General features: G+C 38.0%; 1 protein-coding gene across 1 annotated transcript in view; it reads left to right on the top strand.

Moving 5' to 3' along the window:
• The window catches only part of DPYD (dihydropyrimidine dehydrogenase), a gene marked incomplete at its 5' end in the record, with an annotated part of 297,412 nt that overhangs the window by 226,096 nt on the left and 58,608 nt on the right, over positions 1-12,708 (top strand). The window contains 2 exons of the mRNA XM_080348775.1: positions 5,240-5,308; positions 7,798-7,881. Of these exons, the coding sequence (XP_080204901.1) occupies positions 5,240-5,308; positions 7,798-7,881 (153 nt within the window). The remainder of the gene's footprint in view (positions 1-5,239; positions 5,309-7,797; positions 7,882-12,708) is intronic.

The following is a 12,708-nucleotide window of genomic DNA, read 5'->3' as shown; positions in this document are numbered from 1 at the left end:
GAAGATTGATATCTGCCCATCTAAGCCAAACACAAATACTTTCTGAAGTTTAGATGGACCAAGAATAATTTTGTGGGTATTTGAAATCTGGTTTTTAATGTAGTCTTCAGTCTTGGCTCACCCTCTATCCACAGCAATTATCCTGTTCTGTATTTCTGCTTCCAGGTAGCTGTTACAAAACCAGTCCTTCAGTCTTCTTGAAAGCTTCTCTTGATTTTAGAGCTTCCAGGGGAAAGCTCTCTTAAAGGTGATGTTAAGAATCTCTTTCTATTTCTCCATGGGCTGTGCATATCAAAATAAAATCCTGGGGATTTTTGCAAGTGTTTGAGAGAGAAGAAGGGGGTGCAGGTGGAGGCCAGCAGCAGGGTCTAAATGGAGGGCACTTGGTGCAGAGCTGTCCTCAAGCCTGGTGCAGCAGTGAGAAGGGAGGGAAAAAGGAAGCAGAATTTACATGGGTGGCTGAATTTCCTAAGTGTAGGGAGATTATACACAGACCTGGAAGAACAGATTAGGAACCGATAAGGGCCATGGTCTGTGTTAGAGGACCAAAATAAATATGGTTATTATAGGTGTGAGTGTAGAGGATTGTGGTTCCATTGTGTCTGTTGGGAAGTTTTCTTAAATTTGCAGGAACTGAGAGTGTTCACATTTAAATCCAGACCCCTGAGATTTTTTTCAGACTCTTTGAGTGTACTGGAAGTCCCTTATTCCCTGCAGAGCAGTACAGGACAAATGGTAATTGTCTACCTAGAGTTTTACTGCTATCTGGCTTTAAATAGATGTTCTCAGGACTGTCTGACCCAAAGTGGGCCCAGTTACTTTTTTTCCTACTTCCTTTTGTTTTGCAACCTCTTGCAGTGAATTCTGTGTGCTAGGGAAGAAAGATCACTTGAAAAACATACACAGTGGTGAACCTCATCCTTTTTATTTCTTTTAATGCTGTTGCATTCATGAGATATCCACACAGAGATAATGGAAGAGGAAAAAAGGAAAAAGAAAAAAATACAAACAAAAACAAACAAACAAATGCCTCACACATTCACAAGGGAAATAGATTGTAGTTTAACCTTCCAGGGAATTATTATAAACAGGGAGAAAAAATATTTTAAGGATTATGAGAAGTATCCTGTCAGTCTCCTTTTAAGTAGAACAACTACTAATGCATTAGTTACACAGTTGTGTGAAATGTAGCTTTTTACTAGGTGCTTTAGCTACAGTATATTCATCTTATAATCACATCCTAAATGGTACATTATATACCCTCCCTTTTCCATCTCCCTCCAACAAAGAAAAAGTTTTTTTGTAGACCTTCTTCCATGAACGATCAAGTAAATCCTCTATACAGAACAGTCTCTGATGTTACAAAGAGGTGTTCGTTCCTCTATAGGCATTTGGAGGAATGGTCTATCACCTTGTGCAATGTCAGGGCATAAAGACCATGTCTAGTGACATCTGTCACAGTGATCATCGGGGAAGGACAGTGTCTGCAGGGCCACCGCTTTCCTCGACGCAGGGTGGAGCAGGCAGGATTGCTCAACAACAGGCGATATAGCAGTTTGGATGAAGAAGAGGGAACAGCACATGCCAGCTCTGCTTCTGATCTGGAATCGGGGACGGGCCAGGGATCCCGCTGTGCTTCAGTCATGCATGGTGTCATAGGCAGCCCTCACCCGGGCTATGACAAAGCTGCAATTAGTCAGCCTTCATTTACCACTTACTACACTTTAGCAGCAGCTTCATTGTAAGGTCTGTCAGTGTCTGCTTTTGAAAGCCGGGCAAGCGCGGTGCAGCCTCACACTTGTGGTTCAAACAGCTATTTTATAATTAAACTCATGTCAGGCTGGCCCTGTGAATTTTGGGAGTCAAGAGGAAGGATGTGCTCTTGGGGGTGCTCCTGGGCTGGGCCGTGAGCTGGACTTTTATGAGATACCAGCTGTTTGGAGCTATTAAGTTTGCGGGGATGGTAAGGAGGTACACGGGATTATAGGCACCAAAGATGTAAAAGAAAAAAAAAAAATTGAAACAGTGAGGAGAGGCTGAGAGGCTGAAATGTGATATGATTTCTGCTTATTACTTTCCAATAAAAACTCTAATTTTTATCACTTGTTACTTGTCCCTTGCTGTTCTCTTTCTAGGTAATAGGAGATAATATTCTGTGTTTTCTTTACAAATTCCTTTGTGTGATTTTAGGAGTATATTCAAACATCAGATATCACAGATAGTGCCCCTAAATGTCCACATACAATAATGATTATTTTTTGTCATGAGTACTGATTGCAAGTGAAAAGACCATAGAGGCATTTTGGGGAAGAATAATTACTTGAGGAAGGACAGTTTTGTTAACATGGAGTGCTCGAGGATCTGTTTCTACCTAGGAATTAAGTTTAATTTCAAGTAATGAGAGAACACTGTGGCGGGGGGAAAGGAGAATAAAATACTTACTCTTTTTTTTTTTCCCTCTGAGATCATGGTTTTCATGTAAACAGTCATGGAAGAAATGTAGTTTTTGCTTTCGGTCATTTTTGTTATATAAACCACTGCTTCTGTCAAAAGTATGTTCCTAATTTTAAATGTGAATGCTAAAACTAATCAATATTAAATAAACATGTTGTCTTAATTAGCAGCACTTTGAAACATCACAGATCTCATTCCTCCTCTTTTGCACATTCCCAGCAGAATTTTCAACTTTCATTAATAACACTTGACATAACCTAACTCAGCTACTTGTGTATATAGTCAGCTGCCCTTCTTGTCTTACAACTTCCCCTACTGAAAAATTTTGTTTGTTTCAAAGCTGAATTGTATATGTTTCTGATATGCCTTGGATTGTGACTGCCGCTATGAAAATGCCTATAATGTGAGTGTCTGAATGGGTTTTTGTTTGTTGTTCGTTTTGTTCGGGTTTTTGTTGTTGTTGTTGTTGTTTTTGTTTTGGTTGGTTTTGTGGGTTCTTTGTTTTGTTTTTGTGTTTTTTTTTCTTTAATTTATAAAAAGTGTGAATTTGGCAAGATATGGTTTCTAGTTAACTTCCAGCTGGTGTATATTTAACCTAATTTCTTACTCTCATTTTACTCATATATACTTTCTTAAACTGAATTTTTACAAATCGTTTTTTTTTTTTAAATATTAGTACATGTAAAGATTTTTATATTTATTTCCTGAATACTCAAATTGCCTTGAATATTCAAGTAGGATAGTGCAAATTTTGTTTCATTAACATTTGACCTGTGCAGCTATGTAAGCTTTTTCACAATAGAAAATCGTGTGGTGTAAGACAGAATATTTTCCTTTGTCAAGAGGGGAATGAAAGCATGGAAAGTAATGATTGTGTGCATTGAATGAAAAGCTTGGTCTTATGTTAATGCCAGAGGTGCATTGAAATGGGCACCTGCAGGTGAGGCAGGTACTTCATCAGCTGCTTTCCTTCTGAAAAGGCTCCCATCTCAGCCAGAAGGGTGGATGGGTCAGTAGTCTGCAGTTAGGTAGGTGGGTGGTAGATTGGTAGGTAGAGATTCATCAAAGGAAAATAATAGAAATAATGATGATGATAAGTGGTACTGCCCTTTTAAGTGACTAGATTTTAACCTCACTCTGCCTAATTTTGTCCTTAGCAGCCTTCCTTTTCAAAGTATATTTCGCTCCCTTCTAAAGGTACTAAATATCTCATTCTTCTTATGGAGATAATTTGAGAGTTTACAGTTTCCAACAATTGTGTATGTTGGACAATTTTTCCACATCATACTTTTCAGGATTTTACCTTGTATGAACAAGTCATTAACCCTCATCATTATTGGAAAGCTCAAGAGAAGTGTTGTACTGACTGGGAATGACAGATTAGGCCTGTCCCAGATATCAATGCCAACATTAAAACTTGTTTGGAGAGCAAAACCATTAAAACCAAATTTCATGCTACGTATGAATCAAACTTACATTTGAAACTTTATACATGTCACCTAAGAGGGTCAAATAAACAATAGCGTGACCAAATATTTTCCTGTTCTCTTCTTGTGACATTTCCTTCAAATGGAGACTGATCCAGCAGTGTGCTCATGAGTTCTATGATTTCATTTTCTGATTTAACTTTTTAGCTGCTGCAATACAGATACCTGATGGGGTTTTTTTTGCTTGCAAACCTCATCCTTCTAAGAAGTGCATCACACAGGAGTTCCTAGGGTGAATTCTCCACTGATCTCATCATGAATATATCAACTGGAGAGTTTCAGTCTCTGATGATATGTGATGGGTCCCGAGCATGTGGTTTTGATTTAGTCTTAATTAGAGACTGACTTTGTTACTTGCACTGGACATTTAGCGGGGAAGTAGTTAACATTCGTTTCACAGTAGATAGCATGGTACACAACTGGAAAGATGTCTGTCTAGCTGCCTTGCCAGAAGAATCCTATTAGAACTTATTTTACCTGAAAACTTTAACCTCAATAAGGATTTTAGGGTAAGCCAGAGTTATAGGGAGAACCTGAACCTGAAAGGTGCTAAGCGCAACAAGGAGGAAAGGCAATGCACAGAAACAGCTCTCAGGGAACTGGGGCCACGGCCAGTGAGTAGGAAATCAAACATGTATGGTGGGAAAAAGCAAGCTGGAGTTTCCCTGTGCTACCATCCCAGTCCTTCCAGATTTTTCCCACGTCCTACAAGTCTCCCCCGATTTGCCTCTACACCAAACACTCCCGGCAGCCTGTCACTGTCCTTAACTTGCATAGTGTGAGATGCCAGGGGCTGGTTCTGGTGTATCCTGGCTTCTGGAAGTCAGCTGAAACATTGTGTTCATGTCGCTGCCACGTTAGACTGTAAACTCTTGCACTTCTGTCCTACCCACCTCTAAAGAGCCGCAGGTGCTTCTGACATTGTATAAATAGTAAATAACTTAATTCCTCTGACCTTAGAAACAACTATGTTTGGCAGTGTTCCTGGTGGGCTCTGTGTCTAGGATGGCCTTTGGTCTCGCTTTATCTCATGACAAAGAAAATACAAATTCATCGATGTGTTTGACTAGACCTGCTGGTTTTCCTTAATGACTTAAAAATTACGGATCAAATAGATGACTTTGCATACCATTTCTCATCCCCAGTGAAATGTACAGCTGTATTTCATTATACGTGCTAGCAGCATACATCTAGTAGTTCCCACATACAGGTAGTCGTAGTTTATGTCTAGAGACACAGTAATGTATTGCAAAATCTGGTAACATAGCCTAAAATGATTGCATATATATTCTTTTCAGATTCTGATTGCCAGTATCATGTGCAGCTATAGCAAGGAGGACTGGACTGAACTTTCAAAAATGGCTGAGGTAATGGTTTCCTAAATGTGTTTCTGCATCTGCTTTTTTTTTTTATTCTCCTTAAAAACAAGAGCTGCAATAAGGACTTTCTTGAAAGAAATAGATTCAAAGTGAAAAATGAGAATTTAAAGCATGTCCATTATAATTTGTTTATTCTGTGTTTTCATTAAAATGATGGAAATGTAAATTTAAAGGAAATCTGTTCCATAAAAATAGTCCCTTGGATTTTTAAGCAGTACCTGGAAAGCCTTTAGTCTTTGAATCTGTATACTTTTTATTTGCATATTAAGCAAGCTGTATATTATGACGGATACCCTGATAAAATTTAATTCTACCTTTGAGATCCTAACTTGATCTTACCTTGCCTACAGGCACACTAGTTTGACAGCACCAGAAGAAATTTTGAATATAAAACTCTTGAATATTTAAAGTATAAAAGGCTCATTTAATGCTATTCTAGTTTTAATACAGACTTTCAAAAATGATAGCAGAGAAAGCCAGCGTATATAATAGCACTCAGCAGGCTTTCTATAATATAAATCCAATCTTACACAAATGCAAACAGACTATGCACCTGAAATTTTGATTCAATTTGAAGGAAAAAAAAAGCTATTAAAAAACACGTACCTATATCCGTAGGGAATAGTATAAGAAATAGTTGATTAAGACCACAATAATTTAATTCAGAAGAGGTGTCTATATCTAAATGTAACACAAATATTTTGTTTTTTAAAAAAACTGTTGTTTTGTTTTTTACATAGATTAAAATATCTAGAGAAAATAAAGTGTTGTTTCAGATCAATAAAGGAAGGTTTAAACAAATTTCACTAAAGAAAAAAATAAGCTTGTCAGTATTTCTAGCATTAGTAGCTCAGATTTAAATGTTTTATAAATATTATATATATATATTGTGTATATGTGTAGATGTGAGTGTAGATGTTTTGAATTTGTGTTTTCATATGGCTGAATGTGTATGTTTGGACATGGTTTCTTCTTCATTCATACTCCTCTAAGCCCTCCTGTGATGAAATGGGAAGACACCTCTAGTTTCTTTGGGCATTTTAAACCTATGAGGAAAAAATCACTTTAGGGACTTAGGGAAGTGAAATTAAACATTATCAGTAATTGGCTTGGTGATCTTCAATGCTAGTCCATTTTATACCTGTATTTAGCTAATTGACCATGAAATCTTCTGTAGAATATGTGCCTGACACGAGCAGTAGTGCTCTTAAACTGACTAAGATGAATGGCTTTATTGTGCTGTTTGCTTCTCTTTTTTAATCCAGTGGTGCTACTATCCAATTTTTAAGACAGGTATTTTCAACCTGTGTTTGTACTTGTTTGTACCTTTAGAAAAAAATACTTACCTAAATGCGCTCAGTAACATGTAATGTATGCGATATAGCTTTCTCCCACAAAACAGTGGTAAGTCTCCGTGTTACAGAGAGCAGCACACTTGTTTGGGGCGCTCTGGAATACACAGCTGAGGAGCAGTGATATTTAATCGCATGCATAGGATCCTACCTAGAAGGTAATAGATGTGGCTTTCCAAAGAGCAGACGCCCCAGAAGGTACCGCGCTGCCTCTCAGCAGGAGGACGACCTATTTGCACGAAAGGTCAGCTTGTCATGGGGCCGGCAGCGGCGGCTCGGCCGGGCTGGCAGAGCGGGCCAGGACCTGGAGGAGCCCTGAGAGTGATGGATGGCTCTGCCCGCTTGGATAGCTGCTGAACCATGGCCACACAGCAGGGAAAGTTACTCCAGCTCAATAAGCAAAAACAAAATGCAAATTAAAACCAAAATGCTAGTTACAGCGTGTAGAAGGCAATGGTAGAGATCCTCATCTCGGACCGGAGTGCTTCAGCAGGGAAGCAGAGGAGCATGTTTGTGTGCTGCCCTTGCCCGCCTCGGCTCCTTTGCCTTTCTAATTGTAGCTAATGGGGTTGCTGAAGAGAAATGAGCATCAATAATATGTTTGTATAGGCTTTTTTCAATACTCTCTTGTTTGACTTCAGAAACAAAAATATTTAATGACAAAAGCTATGGCACAGTACAGATGCCTGCAGAAAATTTAGAGGCTAAATTCATTAAAGCAGCAAGGGGAAATTTACCACTGAGTCACAGTTCGTCAGCGCACAGAAGCACCTGGGTAGCACTGACTGCTGAACCACGCTCTCAGTGCTGCCCTAAGGCCCTGTAATTACATTTCATTCTTTAACATTTTCCAGAACCAACTCCTTATTGTACTTGTCTCTTTTACATTTATTTTTTTTTACTTTAATTTCCTTTGTAGTTTTGGGAAGCCATACCAGTTTTTGAAATTTTCCTTTTAATGATCAACATATTTATTTTTCAGGCTATCCTAACCATAGCTTTCTCTCTTTAAAGAAAAATCAAATCAAATGTCTAAAGAAATCTATTTAACATGAACAGTAAATGCTACAGGAAAGAGTACTTTAAGTTAATTTTGCATTTTTTTTTCCTTTGGATGTTTCATAGGTTGCTGGTGCAGATGCGCTGGAGTTGAATTTATCATGTCCTCATGGTATGGGGGAAAGAGGCATGGGCCTGGCCTGTGGGCAGGTAGGACCGTAACTGCAATCTCTTTCATGTCTCCTCAGCTACCCTGCACCACCATACTGATAGTTCCACCTCAGGGGGAAGATACAAGCAACAGATTACTAGCTTGAGGTTTTTAGGTTGAATGCGTTTAAATATTTAGTGCTGAAAGCAAGGAAAAAAAAAAAAGAAGACAGAAGCTGAAAATATACAAAATGCTTAGTTTTGCTGAGAACAAAAATGCATTATGTATTTGACAAGGAACAAGATGAAAACAAATAATTTCTAAAAAGCACTTGGAGAGAATTTGTTGGTTTCCATTTCAGTGCCCTCAAGGTATCTTTTAGATCACAACCAGGTAACTAATGGTTTTGAAGGACGTGAGATATACACACGCCTTGTTTCACAATTTTTAGCATGTGGACCTAACTAATCTGGAATAGGGCATACATTCTGGTAGTGCACCTACAGTTAACTTCATCTCCTGTAGGAGCCTGTGTACTGTACCCTGTAGATTTGATGCTTTGTACAGTTTAGGTTGGAATTATCCATATTTGATATCTCTGCCATGTAGAAATCTGATACAGAGATTTATCAATATATCCCATGACTTAAATTAGGAGAATGTGTGCTGTTTTGCACATGAAAAGGAAACAAACGTGCACAAAAGCCAATTGTCATACCAATATCCATTTGAAGTTTTCAAATTTTTTGCATGTTTTGGTCGTGGTTTCAAATTTGCTTTGGCTCTGAAACATGCCCAAATGTGGTGAACTTGAAAGTCTCTGGAAAATCTTGGTTCACGGTCTACCAGGGGAGATTTTCTAGGGTTTGACTGTCAATGTTTCAGAAGTCTGAAGCCTGGCTGATTTCCAATCTTATCGTGTTTTGGGGAGAGTGGAAAAAGGAGCGGAATGCAGAATTGGCATCATGGTTACATGCCCTGAAGTTGACACACACTCTTCAGTTGATCCCCTTGGGGAGGGCTAGTAGACATCTTAATGCATCCTGACTACCTCAGTTGAACACAAAATTTTTAAGAACCAAGCCATTAACTTTCCAAAATTATTAGTAGGGAGGCAGTTGCAGCTGTAATCCTTTCAATGCAACTGTGGACATGCTTCAGATATAGATTTGTCATAGCAATACTGTCAGGCAAAGTGCATGAGGCAGTTTATTATTTTCTGTGAACAGAACAATGTCAATCTGTTCCTTGCTATAGATTTTTATTTTAATGGAAGTAATCTGGATGCTTTTCATTGCCAGTGGTCATTTACCAAAATTATGACCAAAAAAAGAGAGAATTATAAAAACCTTCCAGAGCCACACTAGCAAAATGGGAATAGTCATTATTATTTTTTTCCCCTGAGTTGCATTCCACAACAAAGAGCTGTAGTAGCTGTTTTTATAAGTTTGAGGCAATTCCCACCCTTCTCTCTGCAGAGCGTAGCTCAGTAGTTTGGGTTGTCCTCACTGGAGATGGCAGCATGCTGCGAAGGGTGTGCTTTGGGCAGGGAGAGCCCGGAAAATTTCACATGGAAGAAACAGACTCCTTTTAAGCATGGGGTTTTATTTGCCTTTTTTTTTTTTCTTTTTTTTTTTTTCTTCTTTTTTTTTTTTTTTTCAAGGCATGTGTTATTTCCAGCTTTCACTGGTTGGAATAATATATGCATGTGAAGTTGCTTAGATGTGTAGTCAGTAGGGAGCTGTCTGGCTACATGAGTTTTTACATATCTTTCAGCTATTGTAAAATCAGAGAACCAAATGCAAAAATCTGAGCACTCAGGGCTATCGTGTGGATTTGTGACTCTCCTTGGAGGAGATCAGATCCATAAAGCAAGAAGAAAATTACATTATATATACATATATGTTTGTATAATAATAACATTTCTCTCTTCCCCATACAATATGGATATTCTCTTGAATGTTTATTATATACTACTCTCATTTAAATATATTCTTGCATTTGCTTAACTGTCTCATCAAAATGAGAGCTCAGAAAATAATCTACTTCTTTAGACAAATAAATGAATAAAGTAAGACATCTTTAGAGGACCAGATCCTGAGGTTCTTCCTCAGAGTTGGCTAAAATGAAATTATAGAGGCTTTAAATGAAGTGCATTTAAGCAAAGGGTGAGGATAAACTGAACAAAATAACGATATGTGCAAAGAGATTTATCAGTAGCCCTTCAGGGGGCTTCCATGTGTGGTGGCCCCTTGAGGCTCCATCATAAGACAAGAAAGTACTAGGAAGAATTCTCGTTCTACTCCTAACTTTTTTTTTTTTCCCGCAGAGCTGAAGTCAAGTAGGTCACACGTAGGTGCTGTGGGCTCAGATATGCTCTGGAAAAAAAAACCTCCATTCAATATCTAGAAGTCAGGGCATGAGTCTTTGAAAGACAGAGCAGCTTCCCTGGTTGTACAGTAAAGCAGGATTTCTTAAATCTTTTTGATAACATAATCTGCATCTTCACAGGAAATTTTTTTAAGGATTAGGTCCCTTTTCATGCCTAACCACATTAAATCCTTAGGAAACTATGGAAATTGCTGAGATGAAAAATAATGACAGTAAAACATGTATATATATCTTTACTATTTATAATTTCCAAATTGTTGTTGTTTAAAAAAAAAAAAAGGAAAAGGAAAGGTTAATTACACTGTCTACTTTTCCTCCTCATTTCAATTCCTATGGTGTGCCTAAGGGTAAGTGTAGAAATCTAGGAACATCAGATTTGTTTTTTCTCTATCCTATTTCGTTATCTAGTCTCAAACACCTCCACTGCTTTATATCCACTGTAAATTTTAAAAATTACAGATACATCCAAATTATAGGTATAAAGAATTGGTACTAAGCATGGTCGTTTGTTTTGTACTGAATTACAGTTCTCAGTTTTTATTTGATTTTAATTCCAAGCCATTAGTGCAGACACTCTGGCGCCCAAACAGCATAGTTAGCCAGAGGGTAATATTAAGAGGCATCTGTATTGCTGCCAATAAGTTACTTAAAGCTGGTTCTGTATAAAATGTCAATTATATTTACTAATGATGATTAATGATAATAAAGTTAAGGTTTGTATTCTTTCATAACAATCTGCAACTGTATAAAAGTTGGATATCATTCAAAATCATAATAGAATTTTCATCATTAGGTTTAACAGCTCTAATGCACAGATTTTCTTTGAATCAGATCATGTAAGTGTATAAAACATTTAATAGTAACATAAAGACAACATGGTGAACAGTAGTTTATTAAAAAATGATGGTATCGCTTCCCACTATAGTTTTTTAAAATTATGAAAATACTAAATCAATCAAACATGTGAGATGGTAGCACTCATATTTCAGTGTCTAACTGTTGGTGTTGTATTTGTGGTGCACTTTTTGCTCCTTCAGTGAAAACCATGCAAGGATGATTTTGTTTGTTTAACCTATCCTTCTAAAAAGTGATGTCAAATATTCAGAACCATTACTGTGATGTGATATCAACAAATTTAAGTGTTTGGCTTTTTGGTTTTGGACTAAAAGTCAACAATTCTCTCCAGTTGCTCTGGTAGGAATGAAAAAATAGTTGAATTGAATGAATAATCTGGGTTTTATTTTGCATTCCTCCTAGACTTTGTGTCATTCTTTGCTGTTCACATGAAACCCTAGGTCTAGTAAGTGCAATGTGCATATAGGTGGAATCATTAGAATAAGACCAACTAGGACGAGTGATATCCAAAGTCTTCAAAAATGTCGGTGAGCCTACTTGGCCTAATGGGGAGTGAAAAACAACAGAGGGAAGAGCAGCCTACAGCTGCTTGGAAGTTAGTAATAAAGGTGCCGGAAAGAGTAGCTACAAAGAGAGAAAGATGATTTTCTGTAGCATCAGATGATACAGCAAAGGGCAATGGCCATGGATTGCAGGGTGAATGTTTCACGTTGGGCATCAGGAAGAAATTCCCTAAGAAGGTAAAGCAGCACAGGAACGTGGTGTCTGGCAGGGCTGTGTCCCCCCCAGCTCTGGTGTTTTCAGGGCTCAGGCAGACAAAGCCATGACCATCTTCAGCTGCTTGGTGCTTGTCCCACACAGAGTGGGAGCTTGGACTACCCGTCCTCCAGAAACTCACTCAGACCAACATTTCTGTTGTTCTCTGGATTCACACTGCTCCGTTCCTGTCCAAAGGTACTGCATTGTTTGTACCGGATATAGGGAGTGGGTAGTGGATTAAAGGAAGCACAAGGACTCACCTGCTCACTTGGGGTGAAATGATCAGTATAAGAGCGAGATCTCAAGTTGAAAGCAACACAGCAGTTAAATTTCAAAACACAGAGGGTGCTTCTGTACTTTTTAAAAGTCACAAATCTGATATTCAAAGATCTCAGTCTAAGTGCAAGAAGAGATTCTTTATGCTATAAGCAAATATTTTAAAAGTTACTAACATCCTGGCTATTTCTCATTAATTAGTCTTACCTTCTAACCTCAAAAATATAAAAAGTCTTTGCTTATCTCTGCATATAAGCTGTAGGTTTGGAAGATTGTTTGCTTTTTTTTAGTTTACATTGAAAGAGTCATGTATATGTCTCCTGTGAGCACCAAAATCCAGATCCTGGTGGTTTAACTATCCAGATCATATATAAAATTAATTTGCTTTGTGGTTCTTTTCTTACCTTTATTTTCATTTTACTTAAACTGTACTTGCTACAGCCCCTGCTACTGTCTGTGTCCATGTTTATTACCTGCAATTAGGAGGCAAGTTTCATAAAGCCCATATTGCCTCATTCAGGAGAAGATAGATCTGCCAAAAACAAAAAGCAAAAAAACCCCAAAGCCCTGATTGCTCTGGAAAGATGAGAACTGGCTGCATGGCA

This window comes from Nesoenas mayeri (genome assembly GCF_963082525.1).
Source record: "Nesoenas mayeri genome assembly, chromosome: 8".
In the NCBI taxonomy this organism is placed as follows: domain Eukaryota; kingdom Metazoa; phylum Chordata; class Aves; order Columbiformes; family Columbidae; genus Nesoenas; species Nesoenas mayeri.
The sequence above is the reverse complement of the archived record's forward strand: the minus strand, read 5'-3'. Positions and strand labels throughout refer to the sequence as shown.